This window comes from Pantherophis guttatus, chromosome 3 (genome assembly GCF_059756535.1).
Source record: "Pantherophis guttatus breed Tessera chromosome 3, ASM5975653v1, whole genome shotgun sequence".
In the NCBI taxonomy this organism is placed as follows: domain Eukaryota; kingdom Metazoa; phylum Chordata; class Lepidosauria; order Squamata; family Colubridae; genus Pantherophis; species Pantherophis guttatus.
Genome location: NC_142065.1, coordinates 128,894,667 through 128,914,041, shown reverse-complemented (window position 1 = coordinate 128,914,041; position 19,375 = coordinate 128,894,667). Strand labels below are relative to the sequence as shown.

The window sequence follows — 19,375 nt, the reverse complement described above, 5'->3', positions numbered from 1 at the left end:
AGCCTGCTTTTAATAAGCTTTCAGTTTGTTGCCATTTCTAGTAATGTATCTTCAGGGATCTCTGGTCATCATAATTATTTAGGGACAAGCGGTCAGAACTCCAGAGAAGTTTTGACATTTGGGAAGAATGAGATGTCTTTTGAAAGTATGCTTTTTTTTCTTCTCAGATGATCAAAGATCATTTGTATTTCTTCCAGGCTTGCAACTTGTTGGCATGATATTTGATTTACCTGCTATCCTAAAACTCTTTTTTATATGTTTATATTCCAGCTTTCTTTAAACAAAGAAAACTCATAATGGCCTATGGGCCTCTTCATCTCATTGCGATTTTCATTCTCATAATAGCCTGTGAAGGAGTCTAGGCTTTGCCCTGTGGAGTTTATATCTGAGTCTGAATTGGAAACCATTTCCCTAGTCCCAAGTTTGATACCTAAGTGTTCTCTTGAGCAGGCTGATTGGCGTCAATTAAAAAGCACTAAAGAAAAAAGAGATATCCATGAATCAAGTTTTGTGGACATGTCCCTTTAGTTTTTTTAACAGCAGTGTTGTCATCTTCCCATATGTTTTTGCTGTCATCCCCAGATTAATTTACAGTCTGATATTTACAAGTAGTCACCTTTCCAAGTAGTAATCAAAATGTTGTTTGCTTACTCCTTTAATATTAATACAAAGCCTGATTGCCTGGGCAGAGTTGTGTATTTGCCTTTTTTACGTCATATGTGACCAGGCAAGTATCAATTTCCAAACCTGTTTTAGCTGAGAGCAAAATGTCACGAGTGTTTCCTTTCTGGTACTCTCTGGTTGTATAAATTGATACCTGGCATATATTCCAATTAGTAAAATGTTGTCTGTGCCTGCCAAGGACCATAGACGTTATTGTCAAACCTCTGTGCGGGCCAGTTTATTGAAGATTCTTACATGCTCTCAGTCATATGCTACCATTGCAAGCCCATAGCTGGCTAAGCCTTAGCCCTCTATTTAAGCCAATTTATCCATTTATTCCTCAGCTCAAATTATTATCACTTGCCATGTTGCTGCCCCCTGATTTTGTGTAGTTAGCTTTTAGCTTGAAATAGTTTCCATATGCATGCTTACTAGAATCAAGATCATGTGAAGTATTAATACCACTTTATAATGCCTTGATAAGGCCACACTTGTAATATTGCATCCAGTTTTGGTCACCACGATGTTAAAAAGTTGTTGAGATTCTAGAAAGAGTGCAGAGAAGAGCAACAAAGATGATTAGGGGACTGGAGACTAAAACATATAAAAAACTGTTGCTGGAACTGGGTATGTCTAGTCCAATATCTCAAGGGCTGCCACAAAGAAGAGGGAGTCAAGCTATTCTTCAAAGCACCTGAGGGTAGGACAAGAACCAATGGGTGGAAACTAATCAAGGGGAGAAGCAATTTAGAACTAAGGAGAAATTTCCTGACAATTAGAACAATTAATCAGTGGAAAAACTTGCCTCCAGAAGTTGTGAATGCTCCAACACTGGAAGTTTTTAAGAAGAGATTGCATAACCATTTGTCTGTGGGTTAGGGTTTCTTGCCTAAACAGGGTGTTGGACTAGAAGACTTCCAAGGTCCTTTCCAACTCTGTTATTCTATTCTAGTCAGAGAGAAAGATATTCAAACTAGTGTCTTTCCTGCTATAGGTAACATCATAGCAATGATTATTCTTGGATATATTGGTAGATAAATGTATTTCGGAATGATTGTCAGAAAATGTTGTACTCAACTTTCATGGTTCATTGGAGAACAATGAAAACTGAAAGGTCAGGGGGAAAATATGTGAGGAAATCATTCAAATTCAGATTTGCTATTATAAAGCCTTTCAGAAAATGCCAGAGCAGGCAAATCGTGTGTGAAAACTAAATTTCATGTTTTATTAATACACTGTCTGCTACTTGTTATTCTTTATTTTCTTCATGTGTATTAGATGCTTAGTAGATATTCATTCAAGAAGTTTGCAAAGCAAAAGTGTGCTCTAGAAATGTCATAATTCAGTTCCTTAATTTTTGTGTTGTAGCTAATTAGAATAAATCCACTCTTTGAGAAGATACCGCCCCTCCCCCCAGATATTTGAAAAGAGACTGGAAAAAATGCAAACCCAGGTTATTTTGCAACTTGAAGCACAGCCTGTGGCCAGTACCTTTGAAATCTTTCTACATAATAGAAATTACTTACTACCCACAACCAAGCCTGATCTTGTTCATTCATCTGCTTCTCTTTCCCCATGGTACTTGAAGCATATTGTTTATCCTACTGCTTGCTAGGTCTGGTTGTGTTTTGAAATGAAGATAAATAGAATTAGAAGAGCTTATTTACTACAAGTACATTGTAGCCTGGTGAAGAGGTCAGAGCAGCTAATACACAGTTCCCAGGTGTATGAGCTTTAACAGGTGGCTTTAAGGGCCTCGTGTATTTGTGCAGTGGAAAAATGGAATTGGAAGTGGTGAGTTAGAGAATTGCATGCCTAAACACAAATTAAGCACATTACCTTGTTAATTATGTTACTTTTTTCTGTTATTTGATTAGTCTAACATGATTAACATAAGGTAGGAAACAGGAGACACATTGCTACATTTCCCTTTGATTTTCCAGAAATGTCTGAAGGTAGCAATAGTAACTACCAAACCTGCCATGAAGATTCTGTTTTTTACACTTACTGGAGTTAAACTCTACTGAACAACTTAAAAAGAAGGGATGGAGTGAAGAAAAAGGAGAGGGAGAGGGATGATGAATATTGTAAATGTAGAAGGAGTAGAAAGATGGTGAGCCTGGTGACTCAGCAGACTGATGGCATTGTGATTAACACCAGCTGTCGGCAATTACTGTAAGTTCGAATCTCACCAGGCTCAAGGTTGACTCAGCCTTCCATCCTTTCTAAGGTAGATAAATTGAGGACCCAGTCTGTGGGGGCAATAAGCTGACTTTGTATAAATATACAAAAGTATGAAGGCTATTGCTTAACGCATTGTAAGCCGCCCTGAGTCTCCGGAGAAGGGCAGCATATAAATCAATTTTTTTAAAAAAAAATGGAGAAAAGTCCCTGTCAGCTAATTCAATTGCCTGTTAATCCTCCTCACTGATAATACACATTTTCTGTTTGACATTGAGTTCATAAGGGTAATGGCTACTGCTCTTGTATTAGTGACTGGAACTAGCCTACATATTTATTTCAGTTAAATTAGAAGCAAAGTAGAAGACCCTACTGTAGGTAATGTTAGTGTTGAACTCCTGAGAAAAACAGTACATGGATATGTGACAAACCTAAACCTAGCTCATTCTTAATATTGGCATTTATAAAATTTGCATTTGGCTCCAGTTATTAAATCTTGAAGTTCTTGTGAAACAAACAATCAGTTGAAGGAGAGTAACAAAATAAATCAGGAGTGTCAAACTCAAGGCCTGAAGGCCAGATCTGGCCCACAGGGTGCTTAGATCTGGCCCATGGGGCCACCCTGGAAACAGCAAAGGACTCTGTCAGTGAAAATGGAGCTCCATTTTTGGCTGCGATGACCTCCTGCAACCTCTGTCAGCGTGGCCCTTCCAAGCTCTGTTTTTGCTGGCAGAGCATTCAGGCCACCACATGAGTGATGTCAAGCTGGCCACACCCACCCTGGCCACTTGTTCCCCGAGGTCAAAAACAATCCTGATGCGGCCCACAATGAAATCGAATTTGACACCCCTGTAATAAATGGATCACTGCTGTAACTGTAACTAAGAGCCTTGGTGGCACAGCAGACTAAAGTACTGTTAAGTAACACCAGCTGCCTGCAATTACTGCAAGTTCAAATCTCACCAGGCTCAAGGTTGACTCAGCCTTCCATCCTTTTGAGGTAGGTAAAATGAGGACCCAATTTGTGGGGGCAATAAGCTGACTTTGTATAAAAAAGAACACTGCTGGGGGGGGGGGCGAAAGCCCTACTAAGCAGGTATATACAAAAGTATGAAGGCTATTGCTTAATGCATTGTAAGCCGCCCTGAGTCTCTGGAAAAGGGCGGCATATAAATCGAACCAATAAATAAATAAATAAATAATAAATAAATAAATAAATAAATAAATAAATAAATAAATAAATAAATAAATAAATAAATAAATAAATAAAATAAATTGCCAGCTATAATTGTTATTGTTGTAACAATCATGCTCTTCATTATTTTAATTGCCTCAGATGTTTTACAGTGTGCTGCTCCTACAATCCATAAATAGATGAGTTTTATTCCTCATGTCCTGACAGCAACTGAGTGAAATTTTTACTTCCTTCCTTCGTGCTCTCACCACGCCCACTTGTCCCATGGTCCTCCAGTCTTTTTTCACTCAGTCGCTGACAAGACTGTGGTGTTCCTTTGTGCTTGGTTTAACAACAATTTTTCTAGCTACTGTTTAGATCATTTATTTTATTTTTGATTATTTGGATCACGAGAAGAGAGCGGAAGATCTGAGCCTGCTGCTAAGGCACACGTGGTGGTCCTGGGGCTCCAGGCCGCCCCGCACCTTGCCTGACCACCCGGTTAGGAGCATCCGGTTTCTGACCCTTTGGGGCAGATCCGCACGGGCCTGTTAGCTGCCGGTGTTGGTGTAGGGCTGCGGGTGAGCCGGTTTCCCTCCCGCACCATCCCATCGCTCTTGCTAGTTGGCAGCTCCGGAGTCCCTGCATGGTCACCATGCAAACTCTGATGTATTGGAAAGCTTCGCTGTGCTAAGAAGCCTCGTTGCAGAGAGCCTGCGTTCCCACCTCACCGTTGCGGCCACCATTTTTGTCAATGAACTTCAGTGGCCACCATTTTGTGATCGTGGCGGCCGCCATTTTGGATTTTGCTGCAGCCGCCATTTTGGGAGCCTCCATACGTTCTGCACCAGCAGGGAGGCGGCGGGTAAGCGAAGTGGCGCGTTTTGGCCAGATTACGGCCAGCGCCGGTGGGAGCCTTTGGTGGCTTGTATTGTATTGCTTACGCTAGTGGAGGACTGTTATTTAAAGGATCGCCAGGCGGCTGGTCTCCTCCCACTCTTTCACAGGGACAGTGTGTGTGGGAGGGGAGTTGCAGGAGTTGGACGCTTTTTGGAGTGGTAACACCCTTGGTGGTCCATACCCCACTCTTACACCCTTAGTTTTCCTCAGGAATCTGCCCTTCAGATCTACTATATCACATGGCGGATTCCTCTTTGTCATCTGACCTGGAACATGAGGCCAGTCCACCCAGGCCTCCCAAATCCCACAAGACTATGTCAGGCAAATAGGCTGCATCATCCAGCCGTAAGTCCCTGCAACCCAAGGCCTTGACTGCCCTAGAAAAGGACGCCTTTTTTTTTAAAATTTGATTTATATGCCACCCTTCTCCGGAGACTCAGGGCGGCTTACAATGTGCTAAGCAATAGCCTTCCTCCTTTTGTATATTTATACAAAGTTAGCTTATTGCCCCCACAACTGGGTCCTCAATTTACCTACCTTAGAAAGGATGGAAGGCTGAGTCAACCTTGAGCCTGGCGAGATTCGAACCTGTAGTAATTGCAGGCAGCTGGTCTTAATAACAGGGTGCTTATGGCGCCACAGGGTGTTAGAACGCCAGCACAAGGCCAAGCAGACTGTACAAGCATATCTTTTTTTTTTATTGAAAAGTTTTACAAAGAAAAAATTTTTTTCCCCAATATTCCCCCCACCCTTTTTCCCTCCCCACCACCCCCATTCCCCTTCCCCCCTTCCCATCCCACCCACGCAGACTTCCCAGAACAAAATACAGGGTATTTCAGTTAACAATCATAAGCTAAATTAGTCTAACTATTCTTAAACTACCTAATCCCCCCCTGAAACCTTAACTCCACTATGGATAACATAATACTTCTAAAGTAAAATTTAACATTCATTCATAAGCTATTTGATATTTTCTTGTCTGATACTTATTTTGAATATAATCAATCCATCTTCTCCATTCCGATATGTATCTTTCTTGTGTATAGTCCTTCAGATATGCTGAAATTTTCGCCATTTCCGCTAAGTTCGCTACTTTCAATGTCCATTCTTCAATAGTAGGCAAAGAGTCCTTCTTCCAATATTGTGCTACCAACAGCCTAGCTGCTGATATTAAGTTCAAGATCAGTTTAGTCTCTAATACTGTACAATCCGTCGTTATACCCAATAAAAAATTGAGGAATAAATTTCAACCTTTTTTTCAGAATGTTCTGCATCGCCCACCAAATTTTTATCCAAAATGCCTTGATTTTCTTACAAGTCCACCATATATGATAATAAGTTGCATCATCAGATTCACATCTCCAACATTTAGCTTGTAAATGCGGATACATACATGATACTTTTTTAGGATCTAAGTGCCATCTGTAAAACATTTTATAAAAATTCTCTCTCAGATTTTGTGCTTGCGTAAATTTGACATTTCTAACCCAAATCTTTTCCCATGTTTCCATCATCACAGGTTCCTGAAAGTTTTGTGCCCATTTTATCATACAATCCTTAACCAATTCCGTTTCTGAATCTATTTCCAATAAAGCATTATACAACCTTTCAATATGCATCTGACTTTGATCTTTAATCTGTTTTACCAAGTTTTCCTCATTTTGCATGACACCAATTTTTTGATCTTCCCTCCATCTAGCTTGAAGCTGTCCATACTGAAACCAAGTATAAATTATCCCTTCTTTTTTCAATACATTTAAAGATTTCAATTGCAGTTTACCTCTTTTCATAAAAAGAAGCTCTTTATAAGTAATCACCTCCATTTTTTGTTCTATACTTACATTTTCTATTGCATGTCTGGGATTTGCCCATATAGGTATCTTGTAGTTTAGCTTATATTGATATTTTTTCCAAACCCTAGTCCAGTTGGCACATCCCATCTGTACTGCACTTGTTGGTTTCTCAGTTCATTTACCAAAAAGCCAAAATCCTTTCTGCTTCTTAACATTTTTGGAGGGATGTCTTTCAGAACCACCACTTCTTGTCCAGCCACTTGAACCTTATCCTTGTAGGAAGCTTGTAAAATGTCGTTTCTGATCCTCCTGGTTGTAAAATAAATCACCACATCTCTTGGTAACTGCCTTTGTCTTGCCACCCAAGAATTAACCCTGTAGATTTTATCAATTCGACTTGCCACATCATCTGGGCTTTCTTTGATTAGCCCTGCAATTGCTTCTGTACAAATGTCCTTTAAGTTTTCCCGGCTCTTTTCTTTTAACCCTCTCAGTCTCAAAGCAAATTCCATAGATCTGTATTGTAGCATTACCAGTTCATCATCCACCTTCTCTGTTTTAGTCATAATGCCTCCTACTTTGTTTTCCAGGTTCAGGTTGGCTTCATTAATTTCTTCCACTCTCTCTTCCACCTGGATAATAAGTTTTGACAATCCTGAGACTGCAAAAACAATATCATCTCCTATTTCATCATGCTTTACTGCAACAAGTTCTTTAATTGACTTTATGTCCTCCTCAAATTTCTTTAATTTCCCTTCCATAATTACTGTTAGGTTATTCATAGCTGCAGCCTGATTATTCATGGCTTTCTTTATAAATTCTTTAAGTTCATTAAAAGAAGCCTCCTGGCTCTGTGAATCAGCCGGAAGTTATGCTTTCTGTGTCACTACTGACACAACTGGGGAACTCCCTCCGCCTCTAGGAGCTCCTGGCTTAATTTGTTTAGAAGCCATCTTTTTTTAAAAAAAAACAAACAAAACTTTTTTCCTTTCACAGCCACAAAATCCCTTGAACAGTTTTCAAAAGCTTGTAATTTATAGTCTATGATTTATCAAACAAAATAGTCTTTTCTCCACAAGCTCTCAATTTCCAGCAGCTTTAATCCACTCTCAAAGTGCAAAGTTCCCAATAAACACTTTCATTTCTAACTTTCACTTTCAGGCGCCATCTTCAGCCTCCAGCTCAAAAAAGATTCAGTTAGAAACAATGTAAATCCGGAGTTAACCACAGTTACTTTTAAAGCTTGTTCTCCTGTTTCCGCTCTGCCTGCGCTTGTATTCAATCAAACTCACTTTTGACAGCAGGATCGGATGTGGCATCTGGCTCTGTTTAAAACAGAGTTGTCCTGGATCCGGAGCTTCATAGTGGGCTGACCGAGGAGCTCTCACCCTCCAAGCCTCTGGAATCCTTCCAGAGGACTTTCAGGGAGCTCTACTCGCACCCACCGGCTCTCCTCTCCTTCTCCCGATGGAGAGGTTTTTAAGCCGTCAGACAGTTGATTAGCGCTGTCAAAACGGCTTTTACGGAATTGCGGGGCTGGTGGTCTGAAGAGACCGTCAATGACGCCTGCGGTGCCAACTGGAAGCCCGAACAAGCATATCTTGAACTGGGTACACAATCTCCCTAACTCGCTACACCGCTTCAGGGGCCCACGGTTCAGGGCGAAACTCTACCTGCCGAGATTGTTGCCAGTTGACTTGGCTGATTCTAGACCCCCGCTGGGCCTTTCCAGAGGTGTTTCCCTCTCTTTGCCGGATGTCTAGCAGTTGGGTTAGCTGCATCACATACTCCTCTTCAGAGACATCCAGAGGCCACATTTACGCCGACTGCAGGGCTCCGCATGGCTGAAGGTTGCCCATCAGGGAGCCAGTTGGATTTTCAATCCTTGCTATCTACGGCTTTTGTCATCTTTGTTGGCAGCTGGCATTCAGCAGGCGACTCACCCACCTCTGCAATCCTTACCTATACAAAACCTGGCCCAGGCTCACTCGTCTACGAGGGCCCATTCTCCGCCTCACAAAGAGTCGGCCTCTTCCATTGACTCCGAACATGGGGAAGATTGCCCCGAGGATATTGAGTTCTCCGAAGACGAGGGCTTGTTACCAGAAGCCCCGGCCTTTACAGGTCTATTCAGACCGTCGTTGCTCAAATCTCTTACACAAGGCCCGATTAACAACGAACCTCGGAAAGAACGACACTCCTTTCAGCAAATCTCAGACACCATCAGGGCCTCATGATTCGCTGTTTCACCTGTCCAAGCCTGACAAGGACTTTATCCCTTGTCCCCAGCATTTTTCAGAGGTGATTCGCAATCCATGGACTCAACCTGGGTCACTAACCATGCCCAGCAGTCAAGACAAGAGATTGTATTGCGCTGCTCCTGAACTGGAAGAGCTCCTTGCATTGCCATCTGTGGACACGTCGCAAGCCTCTCGTCGACATCCATACTTTCGACGGATTCAATGGATGGGCTCAAATCTGAGGATCGGAAAACCGAACTATCATTTTGAAAGACGCACCAGGCGGCTGCCTGGGCAATCAAAACAGCAATTGCAACATCGTTTTTCAACAGGGCATCACTAATCTGGCTGCGGCAGCTTCAAGAACGGCTTCCTCCTGAGGAAGCCAGATTGCACCAGGATATCAACAAAATTGTTGCCGCCACCGAATATTCGGCGGACGCCTCCTTAAATTTTGCTAAGTTCGCATCGCGGGCTCTTGCCTCCGCCGTGACATCTCAACGCCTCTTTTGGTTCCGCAGTTGGAAGGCGGACGCCAAGGTTAAACGGAAGCTGGCTGCGGCCCCGTACGAGAACGCCAGCCTTTTTGGGGCCGCTTTGGACCCTCTCTTAATCGAGGATAAGGACAAAAGCAAAATCCTCCCATCCTTGTACTGCAGGCCAGAGCGCCGTTACACCCCATACTCAGAACAGCAGCCCTTTCGAGCCTTCTCAGGACCGGGGGGTCTTTCTCGCAATGATCATCCTTCCAAGGTGGCAACCGTTTCCCGGATAGACAACACTTCCGCGATCGTGGCAGGACCCAGTCTTCTGCCAAGAGGCCAACTACAGGGTCCAGATACAAGCCTTTTCGCAGGGGCAAGTAACACCCGGTCGTCGGGCCCCATCGGCGGTCGTCTCCAGCTCTTTCACCACCAGTGGGAACCCTCAACATCGGACACGTGGGTTCGCCGCACCGTCACACACGGACTTTCGATTGAGTTCACCGGCTGCCCCCCACAGAGGTTCATTCATTGTCCGATTTCGTCCTCGCCTGACAAGAAGCTCCTAATGGACGAGGAGATTCATCATCTTTTGACCATCAGAGTGATAAAACCAGTTCCCTTGGATCAGCACGGGACCGGCTTCTACTCGGTGCTGTTCTTGGTCCCCCAAAACTTAGGGGCCTGGAGGGGGATTCTAAATCTGAAACAACTGAATCGGTACGTGTGCTATCGCAGATTCAAAATGCACTCCCTCTGGTCGATACTAGGGGGTGTGAGAGAGGGGGACCTCTTACAATCTGTGGACCTCAGGGAGGCATACCTGCATGTACCGATTCATTCCTCCCACTGTCAGTATCTGAGGTTTGAGTATGCGGGCAGCCATTTTCAATACTGTGCCATGCCCTTCGGACTCTCCTCTGCCCCCAGAACTTTCACCAAGTTGGTGGCAGTGGTGGCGGTAACACTATAGGCCATCCCAGTTCGGGTCTTGTGTTACTTCGATGACATCCTGGTCCTCTCCTCCTCTCTGACCCAGGCGAGCCACGACATGGAGCTAGTGATGTCCGCCTTCCAACAGCACGGGTTTACGATCAACCTCGACAAGAGCCAATTGGTTCCATCCACCTGGCTCCTCCACCTTGGGGCGGTGATAGATTCAACCAAAAGACAGGTGTTCTTGTCGCCGGACAGAGTCCAGAGCATCTCAGAATCGGTTTGCCAAGTGCTTGTCCAGAGATCTGTTCCCCTGCTGCTCCTGTTGCAACTGCTGGGGAGAATGGTTTCGTGCTTTGCCATCGTTCCCTGGGCTCGCAGGCACTCTCGCCCATTACAATGGTTTCTCCTTCCCTTTCAATGGACGGGATGCAGCACCTCGACCCACAAGGTTGCCCTACCTCCTCAGATTCGTCTCTCACTCCACTGGTGGACCTCGCCTGCCCTACTTCGAGGCTGTTACTTTCTGGAACCGGACCGTCTGGTTCTGACCTCGGACGCCAGCCTTAATGGTTGGGGCACACACCTCAATCAGGTGGCGCAGGGTCAGTGGTCTCCGTCCGAGAGGCTGAGCAGCATAAACCTACTGGAACTGAGGGCGATCCGACTGGCCCTTCAGCATTTTCGACCCACGGTAGTAGGCCGCCACGTCTTTGTTCTCACGGAAAATATATCGGCCAAAGCACACGTGAACCGGGAGAGGGGCACGCACTCCAGATCGCTGATGCTTGAGGCAGAAAGGCTGTTCAGTTGGGCGGGACGTTACCTCCTCCATTGCAGCAGACCACATTTCCGGGGTAGCCAACGTCCGCGCAGATAGACTAAGCAGGGAACAGATCAACCCTGCAGAGTGGCAGTTTCACCCCCTCCTGTTCCGGGAACTCACACTTCGGTTCGGGACTCCGGTCATCTATCTGTTCGCCAGCCAACTGAACTTGCAACTTCCGTGGTTTATGTCCTGCTATCCGAACCTGTTGGCAGAGGACTGCAATGCCCTTCAGTGCCTGTGGCCATCAGGCCTGCTGTATGCATTCCCGCCGATTCCCCTCATCCCGAAAGTCATCTGAAAACTGCTTGCCGAAAATGCCGATCATCTGGTGGCTCCCAATTGGCCACGTAGGCCATGGTACACCGATCTCGTGGCGCTCTCTGTATCTCGTCCATAGGTGATTCCTCCACATTGGATCTCTCTATGCCAGGGGGTCATCTGCCACCCAGAGCCTCAGTGGCTCCAGTTGACCATCTGGCACTTGAAAGGATCATCATGCGGAGGGACCGCCTGTCAGACGAGGTAATTGAGACGATCCAAGCTTCTAGATAGCCGTCAACTTCCCGTATTTATGAAGCTTTGTGGAGGGCATTCTGTGCCTGGTGTTCCGAGCACCAGGTTGATCCGACATCAGCTGAGGTTCTGGACGTTCTTGAGTTTCTCCAGGCTGGTTTGAAGAAAGGGCTCGCACCTTCTACGTTGCAATGACAAACCGCGGCTTTGTCCACCGTACTGTCCTGCGCACCCTATCAATCCTTGTCACATCACCCACGGATTAAAAGGTTTCTCCACGGTGCAACGAATTTATGCCCACCTACGGTTCATCGTTATCCATCCTGGAATCTCACGCTGGTTCTACAAGCGCTCACCGAGCCAACGTTTGAGCCGATGGATTCTGTCGCTCTCAAGTTCCTGTTGTTCAAGGTGACTTTCCTCCTAGCCATCACATTGGCCAGGAGGGTTTTGGAACTCACGGCTTAATCCGTCAGGAAGGATCTCTACATCTTTCATGCCAATACCCTAATCCTTCGTCTGGACCCTTCATTCACGCCGAAGGTGAACTCCCTGTTCCACCGGGCCCAGGAGGTCATCTTGCCGGACTTTTGTCCATCCCCTCAGCACCACCATGAACATCATTGGCACAAGCTGGATGTGAGGCAGGCTCTTCGTCATTACGTTCATCGCACCGCTTCCTTTAGACAGACTGAGGCTCTTCTGGTTTCGTTCCACCCAGCATCTATGGGCTTGAAGGTTTCAGCCTCCACGGTGGGACTGTGGATCAAGGCCTGCATTTCCTCTGCATATGAACTCAAGGCCAGGGCCCTGCCGGGCAAGATTCTCCCACATTCTACTTGTAGCGCGGCTACCACAACCGCTTGGGCTGTGTCTAAGACACAGGCTTCTGTCTTAGATATCTGACAGGCAGCTACATGGTCGTCCATTTCACCCTTTATTCACCATTATAAGATAGACACTTATGCCTCTGCCGAGGCTTCATTTGGCAGGAGAGTGTTACAGAGCGTCCATGTGGACCTGGGGTCGGGGAGCAGTCAGCCTCCTGCCCAGAGGACTTAAGCTTGGGTATATCCCATCTATGTATTGTAGGAGCAGTGCACTGGAAAACAGACATTGGCTTACCTGAACGTCCCTTTTCTGGGCGCTGCGACTACAATCCATTCCCTACCCCTTTGGCTTCCTGCTCCAGGACTGGGGTGGCCTGCTCTTACTGACTTGTATATACAGTTCTTCTCATCTATCAGGTGACTGTGCCTTCGTGACAAAAGACTGGAGGATCGTGGGACAAGTGGGCGTGGTCAGAGCATGAAGGAAGGAAGTAAAAATTTCACTCAGTTGCTGTCAGGACATGAGGAATAAAACCCATCTATCTATGGATTGTAGTCGCAATGCTCAGAAAAGGGACGTTCATGTAAGCCAACGTCCATTTTTATTCATATTTGTGTAGTGATAAACTCTGTAATAGTTTATATTTTAAAGAAGAAAACTTCTATGGTTTGCAATGGTACTTCCACTTTTATTCTTCTTTCAGTAATTTTTTAAAATCAAAAACACCTTAAAATAATCCTGTTCAGCTCACTCAGATATTTCCCTCTCATGCACTAATTGATTAAGCATGAATAAGGTCAAGTAGGTTGCATATTATGGCTGTTTTGAGCAAATTAATTTCTAAGCAAGTCTATTTTGAAAGTTTGATTATACCTTTCAAATGTCTTAATTTTGCTTTATGGCTTCTATCAAATCAAATTGAGTATATTACTAAATGTTCCCCTTTTATTTTCCAGTCCACCTAAACCAACTGTGTTTATTTCTGGTGTAATTGCAAGGGTAAGTCCTCATTTTCAATAATTTTCAGCTTTTCACTGTGAAATATGAATTGCACAAGTCTGCTACATTTTTTTTATCAATGATTTTCCTTACCAAGGATGTTGTTTTTGTTATACCAGATAACATAATTCAATTGTATAATTCCCATTATCTTGGAAAAGAAAAATATGTTTTAGACTTTTTAAGAGGATGTGAATTACCTCATGAGTTACATATTTAAAAATACTACTAGTTGAATTGTAACTCACTTTTTTGTTTTTTACAATTTCAATCCCCTCTGTCTTTGTAAATGTTGTCAGGGCAATATATGTCATTAAAACATTAATAGAATGCATAGAAAACTGGCAGCAATAAAATTATCAGTTTTACAGTTAAAGTTGGAAAATGTAAAGTAAAAATATGTATATTGGAACATGAAGGAAAATAGTTTGTATTTTTCAAAACTTAGCTTAAGGTGACCAGATTTTAACATTGGTAAAGAGGGACATTGTGGGCGTGGCTTATTTTGTGGGCGTGGCTAGCTGGTCATGTGACTGGGTGGGCGTGGCTAGCTGGTCATGTGACCGGGTGGCCATGGCTATGTGTATAGGGTAAGGTGAACAGATTTTAACATTGGTAAGAAGGACACCATTGTGGGCGTGACTTATTGTGTGGGCGTGGCTTGGAGGCCATGTGACTGGGTGGGCGTGGCTAGCTGGTCATGTGACCGGGTGGCCATGGCTATGTGTATAGGGACTACTCAGAGGGCTGAAAAGTCATTTCTGACAGGTCCTCACACTTTTGACTGGTCCTCACACTTATGACCATCCTCACATTTATGCCCGTGCAGCATTCTTAACAACCATGTCACTCATTTCACAACTGCTTCTCTTCACCATGGTGACAAGATAGGGCAAAAACGTAAAATTTGAGGACAGTCGTAAGTTCGAGGACTGGTCAAAAGTGCGAGGACCAGTCAAAAATAACTTTTTCAGCCCTCCGAGTAGTCCATATGCACAAAAGGACTAACCAGAGGGCTGAAAAAAGTCATTTCTGACAGGTCCTCGCACTTTTGACTGGTCCTCACACTTATGACCATCCTCACATTTATGCCCATGCAGCATCCTTAACAACCATGTCACTCATTTCACAACTGCTTCTCTTCACCATGGTGATAAGATAGGGCAAAAAACGTAAAATGTGAAGACAGTCGTAAGTTCGAGGACTGGTCAAAAGTGCGAGGACCAGTCAAAAATAACTTTTTCAGCCCTCTGAGTAGTCCATATGCATAAAAGGATACAGCAATAGAGAGGGATGAAGGAAGGGAAGGGAAATTAGAGTAGGAGTGAGGGTAAGAGAGGGAGGAAGAGAGGAGGGGAAGGAGAAAGGAAGAGGAAGTAGGGAGAAGAAGAAGTGGGGGGGAAGAGAAAGTAAGAAGGAAAAAAAAGAGAGGTGGTAGGTTTGAGGAGAAAGATTGCTGTACAATAAAAAAGATGAAAGGGAAGAAAGCCAACCCCAAACAAATATAAAGATATTAAGATAAAGAATGAATGGTTAAACTTTAAAGAATAAAAGAGAACAAATATGAATAAATAGCAGTAATTAGAAACACACATACAAACATACAATTTATTTTCTTTGAACAGAGTATTTGGCCGGTTCACAAATTTAAACAGTGTTTAGTCACTTCAATTAAATTTACAATTTCTATATTTCCTTTTTGCCATATTTATTCCTTATCTATTTTTTTAAAAAAACCAATATTACCCTTCATCCTCATCTCTAATCTTAATCAAATTCAATTTTTCCCTTCTATTCTATATTATACCCCTTCCCATTGTCATCTATTTTTATATCCATCCTCATATTGGTTAATTATGTAATATTAGTTGTTTAATACAAATTCAACATATTAATATAAATCAATTAGTTATAAAACTATCTTTTTTGTATATTAATCAATATGAACATGAATATTCCTATTATTTCCATGCAATCCAATTTCTTACAAATCAATTAATTATATTTACCAATAATAATAAACCAAATAATTTCCCCCATATATTCCTCTGAACCACAACTTAACCATTTCTGCTTTCAACACAATATACAATTAATAGTATCTCAATTATTACAATTCCCTAGTTAAATACAGCTTTTTTTTTCTTTTGTGTTTTAAAATCTTGAACTCGCCTCCTAAATTTCCCATTGTTTGCAGTTTTTCACCTACCTTTTTTGGGGAGGAAAAATAAAAATAAATCTCTCTCTGCCTCATTTTGTCACGTTGCACCAAAGATCCTGGTTTCGATTTCGTTTCTGCAGCTTAGCTAGGGGGAAAAAAAAACTGCTTCAGGAACTCTTTACACTGATTGCCTGTAGCGCGGCCCTTTGAAGCCCCGGGCAAGAGTTTAAACAGTTTTTTTTTCTTCTAGCCATCAGCTGGGGCTCAAGAGGCAGCGGGACTCAGGAGGCAGAATGAAAAATCGGGACTTTTTTGAAACGCCGCGGGACGCTGGACAAATTGCTAAAAATCGGGACTGTCCCGCCAAAAGCGGGACGTCTGGTCACCTTAACTTAGCTTGATATCCTGGAGGGCTGGAAAATTTCTAGTCTGGGTTGTGAAACTAATAGAAATAATGCCTAAAGGTATATTTTGGAAAATAGGGAGTTCTTTCCCAGGCACTGAAAATATAACAAAGTAAATTATAGGAGAACCTTTTTTTTCAAAAACGAGTGCAGTCTTGTAGAATCTTCAGGGCCCCTAAGTCTGTTACAACCTTACAGCATAAGAATGTTGACTGAAAATGCTTAGGCTTATGAAAAATACACCCAACATCTGAAATGTACTAGGAACAGACAAATTGCATTAGATTTGAATATGTGAATGTAACTTATTCACATAACTACTCAGCAAATAAAAATTCTGAAAGAAATTGATTTTTCTTGCTTACACTATACCCAAGCATGGCTACAAAATCATATGTTAGCTTTTTAAGTTATACTTCATTTATTTCAGTGTATTTACTTCAAATGCAATCAGATGGGTAACTGCTATAAGAGCATCATTTCATTTTAAAAAAAAATAAAGCTTCAGTTTCAGATGCAAATATTAAGCACACTTCAATTTCGACTTTTGTTTCAAAAAGCCCAGCACACTGCCCAATATCTGAAAAGACTTTACTGAACATTATAGACTTTAATGGATTTAGAATTTGCAGTATTTACTGATTCATTCAGGCATAATTCCTATTCTAAACAGTTCCCACTAATATAGTATTTATTTATGGAGGCTGAAATTGATCAAGTCCAACAATCTATTCACAAACATGCCTTATGGATTTCTAATAGGCTCATGCTGATATACACTAGCTTTTTGAAGCATTAGTGTTTGGGAGACAAGGTGGGACAATAATTTGATGCATGCTGTTTAATAAGCAAGAAAAATCAAACTTTTACAGGATTTGCAAAGCTGACTAAATATTAAGATCTGCTAGAAGGATTGATAAACGCTGCTTCAGTCACTAACCAGAATTCTGCTACCCAAACACTTTTCATGCTTAATATAGAAGGATGCCACTGTGGCCTTCTAAAAATCTGCAACAAGATTTGAAGGTTGTTGTAGCCTGTTTGAAGCTCTATGTACAGATTCAAAAGTTCTTAACTCCAAATTCCAAGAGTCTGAACTTCAGACAGAAAACCTGAAATCAGTAAGCTAAAGGTCATTTCAGCAAAACTTCAGTTATTCTTTAAAAAGGTGAGAGACTAATTGTTGATATGTCTGTGTGATGTTTTTAATGCTGATGTGTTTATTCTTTAATCAGGGTGATAAAGACTTCCCTCCAGCTGCAGCACAAGTGGCCCACCAAAAACCACATCCCTCTGTGGAAAAACTTCCTCCCCCACAACATGTCAATCAATACATCCATCAGCCCCGTAAATGAATCGCCTGTCCCAGACCAGCCGTGGTGTTTTACAAATGGAAAGATTAAGAGATTTCTACTACCAGATCTTTTAAAAATGGGTATCTCCTGCTTTTGCCTTAATTCCTATGGTTTAAATGGTTTAATGAAGGGGAGGGGAGAGTAGAAAGAGGGAAAATCACTTAATATGTTCCCATCTGAAAAGCAGAGTTTTCTGTACTGCCAGTGAAAAATGTTACGTTCATAGCAATGCAACACACTGCAGATATTTTAGGTTAGTAATTTCTTGGAATAATTATTTTAAGCTTTTTCTATTCTTGGGTATTGGCATTCCAGGAACACGTTAAGGAAGTTGTAATGGCTTAAAACTTTACTTGCTCTTTTTTAATGAATTTTTTAAAAATGTATGATTCAGATTTCATTTGGATTGTTCTTGTTCTGTTTTTAAATGTGTTTCAGGAAGAACTAGCTGCTTATATATATTTTTAATGAATAATCTGAAATGGCAAAATTTATCTTGCAATATGTTGTCTTTTAAGAGAATGATCCTGCAGTTCTGGCAACATAGCCAAACATTCTGATTATAGCCTGGTTCTCTGCATTTCTTTCCAGATTAATAGAAGAATGAGCAAAAAATTAAAAGATTGTATAGATCTGCTTGTTGCTTAATTTTTAGATACTCCTGAGGTTTTGGCACTTTTTCACCTTTTCAAAACGGTTTTTACATATGCAGGAATCAGATATGCAGTCTTTCCTACAAATAAAACTGTCGATTACGGTACATGGAAAGTTGGCTGAAATGTTTTTTTCCTGGGAATCTGTATGTGCAAGTAGTTCTTCAATGAACCATGAATGAGTATTTAGGTTTAAAATGCCCTGTGTCTACCTTACAATCAGTGGTGGTATTCAGCCGGTTCTATCCAGTTCAGGTGAACCACTAGCGGTGGCTGCGGGAGGCTCCGCCCACCTGCCCGGACATCATCACATCCTGTTTTTGACGCTCTACGCATGCACAGAAGGTCCTGCACATGCGCGGAGATAGCGAAGATAAGTGAATACCACCCCTGCTTACAATACTATGGATCATATTTAATTATTGCAAGTTTGATATAGTTATACACTTATAAAGTTTTGTACTAGGTGAATCTGGTGAAAGCTGAAGTAATGTATGTTCATGAGCAAGCAGTGTACTTGCTTCTTTTTCATAGCAAAGAATACCGAGGCCAGCTCTCACGTGATAAGCAATCTCAGATTTCAAATTGCTGCTGAAAAATCTGTGTCCCTTTGTCAGATGTATCTGTTATGTTCAGTGGAAACTAGGTGAGCAGTAAGACACATATCTGAATGCAAACTTGCAGTAGCTATATGTGAAGAGTATATTTGCTTAACTGGAGAAAGAAGTAAACAATGTAAGCTACTTACTGAAAGCTGGTCATGCATACACAACTGTATTGCAGTGGCATAATTTTAAAATCATTCCGTGCTATATAATCAAATTTCCCTTACTTTTTTATAGATACTTTCATTTTTAATTGATTAAAGTACACTACATCCCATTTCAATTTTCAAACAAGCCATTTTAATGATTTTCAGAAAAGTTACCTGTTAATGTATCATTGTTATAAGTGTTTTCATTCCTTTTGGGCTTAGGGCTTACTTTTAAAGACCACATGAGAAAGTAGTAAGAAGGAATTTTCATAATAAACTTTTCTGGAAATGTTGCTAAATAAGAATCTATAATTAAGTTATTTTGAAACAAATAGAAAAACCCAACAGGATCATCTTGATTTTTTTCCACACCATTAGTAATAGGTAAGACATTACCCATAGAAACATTGCAAAATAATAAAGTTTATTTTCTCAGGGTATCTTATATACTATATGGTTTCTCCACCTCAGATGCTTCTCACTTTGTCATTAACCAGATAGGAATCC

General features: G+C 42.0%; 1 protein-coding gene across 1 annotated transcript in view; it reads left to right on the top strand.

Annotated features, from left to right (window-relative positions):
- Positions 1–18,229, top strand: part of DAP (death associated protein) — a 53,667-nt gene extending 35,438 nt beyond the window's left edge. Inside the window, exons 3-4 of the mRNA XM_034411872.2 lie at positions 13,499–13,541; positions 17,342–18,229. Of these exons, the coding sequence (XP_034267763.1) occupies positions 13,499–13,541; positions 17,342–17,461 (163 nt within the window). The 3' untranslated portion in view covers positions 17,462–18,229. The remainder of the gene's footprint in view (positions 1–13,498; positions 13,542–17,341) is intronic.
- Positions 18,230–19,375: the final 1,146 nt, after the last annotated feature.